The sequence below is a fragment of the Lycium ferocissimum genome, chromosome 6, assembly GCF_029784015.1.
Source record: "Lycium ferocissimum isolate CSIRO_LF1 chromosome 6, AGI_CSIRO_Lferr_CH_V1, whole genome shotgun sequence".
NCBI classification, from domain to species: Eukaryota; Viridiplantae; Streptophyta; class Magnoliopsida; order Solanales; family Solanaceae; genus Lycium; species Lycium ferocissimum.
This window is the reverse complement of record NC_081347.1, coordinates 63,792,189-63,796,940: the sequence shown is the minus strand read 5'-3', so window position 1 is coordinate 63,796,940 and position 4,752 is coordinate 63,792,189. Positions and strand designations below refer to the sequence as shown.

Here is a 4,752-nt window from a genome sequence, read left to right as displayed (position 1 = left end):
GAAGCCATGTGTCCAAATTTGCCGCAATTGTAACAACTTCCTTTGAATTTCTTTTTGCTTGGATTTTAAAAATTACTTAAAGCACAAACGTAAGGAAATGACATTAGAAGATCTAATTGTCCCGCTTAGAATTGCGGAAGACAACAGATCTGCTGAGAAGAAGGCCAATGGCAAACAAGCAATAATGGGGGCAAACATCGTTGAAACTGCTCCTACAAGTTCAAAGAAAAGGAAGCGGGCTTCTGGAGGGAAGAAGGTTCCAAGCAAAAAGAAATTCAAAAGAAGTTGCTACAATTGCGGCAAATTTGGACACATTGCTTCAGACTGTCGTGCTTCGAAAAATGATAATGAGAAGAAGAAAGGTCAAGCCAACACAGTTTATGTGCCATGTTGTCAGAATGCAACTTGGTAGGTAACCCGCGAGAGTGGTGGATAGACTCGGGTGCTACCCGCCACGTGTGTTCTAACAAGGATTTCTTTTCTTCTTATGATGCAGCTGGCCCCAACGAGACGATCTTCATGGCCAATTCTGCTACTGCCAAAATCGAGGGAACATGCAACATTGCCTTGAAGATGACGTCTGGAAAAATTGTGACGCTCAAGAATGTCCTTTATGTTCCAGAAATGCGGAAGAACTTAGTCTCAACTTCACTACTAGTCAAGAATGGATTTAAATGTATTTTTATTTCTGATAAGGTTGTTGTTAGTAAAAACGATATGTATGTTGGAAAGGGCTACCTCACAGAGGGCCTTTTCAACCTTATCAGAACCAACGGTCATAGCCTTCATCGAACAGGCACTTTCACACCTGTTCAGATCAAAATAGTGGGCTATAAATTTTCAGAGGCTTCGCCCCTTGTGGTCTTTAATTTTTGTCCATGCTACTTATTTAATGAAAATATCCAGAATTGTTTTGCAAGACATAATTTTTGCAACATTTTAATCTTCGAAAACTGAACTTTTGCCTCGCTTGGCATAAAGTATGTAGGATTTAAGTTATGCGGCATAAGTTTTATAGTATTTTTTAGATTATATTGAGTGTTGAAAATTTTACCTTGTCCGGCATAATTTGTGTATATGTTATGATGCATATGCCGAAGTTAAACATAAACTATGCCGAGCGAAATATAAGATTATGCCATTTTTCAGATTATGTTGAGTGTTGAAAGTTTTGCTTTGTCCGGCATAGAAGTTAAACGTAAATTATGCAGTTAAATGTAAATTATGCATTGCGAAATTTAAATTATGCCGCTCCTAAAATACTGAAGGGCAAAATTAAAGATCACAAATTTGAGGGGCAAAAATTAAAGACCACGCTGAAATAGAGGCATTTGTACGAATGACCCAAAAATATTTGGACTACAAATGCATTTTCTATAGTTATTTCGGCTCCAAATTAAATGCTAAACGTCTTCATGGCAGTCACAACTTTCTCACATCAACCGCATACAAAATTACATGCTCTTATTTTATTTTTTTGTAAGTTCTTTCGGTTCATGAAAGGTACAGTAGTCATAACAGTTTCAGCTCAAAATTGATTAAGGATAGAAGCAAGCTACAAGCCTTAACAAGATAATAAGTTGTTATGGTACCTCGTTAGTGCTCGCGCACTATGACTTTTCAGCCTCATGTGCATGCCCTCCGCCTTCCACGATCTTAAAAGAGTACCTAAGGTAGAGTAGTGACTGAGACACGATCAGGACTCCCACCGGGAGGATGGGGGGCAGCAATAGGTAATTGGATAACCATATATAACCTATCATCTTTGTTGGACAACCGTCGTAAGATGAGAGTTGGGGGGGGGGGTGTTCTTAGGAATGATTGGGCATAAATGGCACGTAGGCGATGAATCAAGTTGAAAGTTAAAGCTAATGAAGGGTTCTATAGGTACATCTTGGACATTTGTTAGGTGTTTAATATGAAACCGCCTCTCTTGAGGTGTCTAAAATAAAAAACTATAGCAACTTTAAGGGATTGTCTACGTATTTAGCTTGAATCCTTATTCGCTTCTTCTGTCTCATTTTAGATGTTTGACTAGAAATAAAATTTAAGGATTTAAAGAAGACATGTGACATAAGCCAAATATTTTACAAAAAAAGTACCAAAAAAATATCTTGCTAAATAAGCGGCAGTGAGTTTCACATTTTTTTCCATTTTAAATAAGTGGCAAGTTATGTCATTAAGGATAAATGGAGATACTAAATCAAATAGTTTCCACAAAATACTTATGCTTTTTGAAACACATTTAAAAAAAAAGTATATCATATGAAAAAGGACGAAGGAGTATTATTTATACTTGAATAGTTGAATGTGTCTAAAAGCAAAAAATATACTCCCTCTGTCCCAAAAAAATTGTCCTCCTTTCCTTTTTAGTCTGTCCCAAAAAAATTATTCTCTTTCTATTTAAACAATTTAACTTTATGAGATGATTTGTACACAAATATCTAAGCGCTTATTTTCAACACACATTTTGGAAAGTCTTCCTTTATTTTTTAAATTTTGTATATTGCTTGAAGAATAATCTTTTAGGACGAATTTTGGAGTACACATTTACAAAAATCAACTACTAATCATCGCATGGCACTTTAGTGGGCCAGGATGTGAGGCTAGCCCTAGATTACACCCTAGAGTAGAATGTCAAACTTCGCTATTTTACATGTACCAAAGTCCATGAATTACCCTTTGAACAATAAATGCCAGTATCGTAGGTATAAGAACCATCATGTATATACTGTAGAATACTACAATCCAAGCTTCTGGAACTTTGGCATGGCCTCCACCTACTGTGACGAAGTGGGGAACAAGCTTATTCAACATAGCAAAAAAACTAAGAAACATTGCAAGACACATTGCCGCTATTACAAACAACGACAAAGTGGCCAAAGAAGTCCATCTCCCACAGATCAGGCACAAGGCATACCAAATTACCGACATACTTGTCATGAAAGCTGCTGTTGTTGCACTAAGGAAAAGAAAGCCTTCTGTTGTACCACTTGGAAATGTCAAAATCTCAAAGATGCTAAGGTTCACAGTCTTAACATGCTCCGTGTTAGAAAAAACTTCATGAAAATTAAGGAGAGCTGCATATGCCCCTCCTGCAATAAACACCGTTACCGCTAACAATAGCGACAATAGCATCATTTGAACTTCAGTACTGCCTATTGATCTTGTAGAATTTTCCTCTGATGCTTTCAATTTCAGATTGCCAGACTTTTCGTGGGCTTCTGCAGTGCTTGTGCCACCTTCACTAGGCGACTCTAAGGTGGGCTCTATGAGTTCAACTGTACTTATTGTTTTTGTCTTGATCTATTTACATATGCGGAAAAAACAAAAAAAGGAAAAAATTTAAATGTGTATACTTAATAAGATGGCATTCGTATGAACTCATTGATTCTAAATCTTAGATTCGACTTTTGTTATTATATATAGCTAACTCTAATCGACATTTGTCATAGGAAAAATGAACTTATGTATATGTACTGAAATAGTAGGTGAAGTTTGTTACTTTACATGAAAGTATTAACCCCTTTGCATAGTATAGACTATAGACCAAGTCTTCTAAAAATAGGAAAGAGACTGATAGAGAGACATACCTCACTGTCTTGAATGTTGTCATCACCCTTTATTTCCAGCATCACTTCTTCTTCTTTGGTTTCAGAGGAGGACAGCTCAGTGTTCATAGCCATAGGAATAATTCGGGATATATCATAAAACAATGTTAAATTTGCGTGTTACTAGCTCAAATTTGCTCGACAGTTGCATTAAATAAGAGATTTATGAAGTTATGGGTCTAGTAGTCGTAACTACTAACAAGTTACATGGAAATGTTTCAACCACTGGTGAGTATTCAGAAGCTAAATTTCTATGCACTGAGGTAGGAAGTATGCCGGTATTTGTTTGTGAAATCACTACGATAATTTGTGGCAAAGATAGTATAAAGAGACGGAGACAGGATTTTTAACTATTTGGGTTCTAGACTTTAGAATACAACATCAGGTGTTAGTAACTGAATTCTCAATTTAATGTTTATGCATATTTAGCGAATTTCCAGATTCTACTTGTGGAATTACATTGGTATGTTGTTGATGTTGTTGCACATTTGGCGAATTTCTTAATACAAATATAAGGTTTGAACTAAAATTACTGAGTTCAACCGAACCCGTATGTCGACTTGTAGGTCCGCCCCTAACAGTACACGGTTTCAAAGAAGTTTAATTGAACCTACTGTGTCCGAACATTAATTGTCCATTGCAGATTCCTGTAATTTTCTTCACGTTCCGGAAAATTGTCCACCAAGAAGATGAAGGTTTTCGCATTTACATTTTCTTTCTTTCTTCTTTTCCCTGATGGCGGTAAGAATTTACGCATTTCTTGCTACGTAACTTTCGGAATCTGCTGGACTCTTTCGTCGAAGCTTATAGTATGAGCCTGTTTGGATGAGCTTAAAAAAGTAAAACTTCATAAGTCCGTTTCCAAATTTTATGCTCGCTTTGGACAAGCTTAAATCAAACCTACCAATTAATTTTTTGAGCTTATTTTAAGACAACGAAGGCCTCTACTAAAACCAAACACTTCAAAAAAGCTAAAAACTACTTTATGTTGTAACTTATAAACCAATCCAAACGGGCTCTATATATCTTTAACGAGAGATGCTTAAGTTCATGAAATTTCTAAAATGCATATAGAAAAAGGTAAACGGTTTGGTCTCCCCCGAGTGGTAGATAGGAAATTCTCATTATTAGCTTCTACTTT

The 4,752-nt window shown here is 36.2% G+C and overlaps 1 protein-coding gene across 1 annotated transcript; it reads right to left on the bottom strand.

Moving 5' to 3' along the window:
• Positions 1-2,546: 2,546 nt before the first annotated feature.
• On the bottom strand, positions 2,547-3,741 carry LOC132060896 (uncharacterized). The gene is made up of 2 exons (XM_059453795.1): positions 3,594-3,741; positions 2,547-3,300 (listed from the first exon to the last, which is right to left on the bottom strand). Exons 1-2 carry the CDS (start codon positions 3,684-3,686, stop codon positions 2,653-2,655), a joined length of 741 nt encoding a protein of 246 aa, XP_059309778.1. The 5' UTR covers positions 3,687-3,741; the 3' UTR covers positions 2,547-2,652.
• Positions 3,742-4,752: the final 1,011 nt, after the last annotated feature.

Excerpts from the sequence above, each read along its gene's own strand:
- LOC132060896 (XM_059453795.1), bottom strand. The coding sequence starts at position 3,686 with ATGGCTATGAACACTGAGCTGTCCTCCTCTGAAACCAAAGAAGAAGAA. Across the intron at positions 3,301-3,593 it reads ACAACATTCAAGACAGTGAG|ACAAAAACAATAAGTACAGT; the intron begins GTATGTCTCTCT and ends AAATAGATCAAG.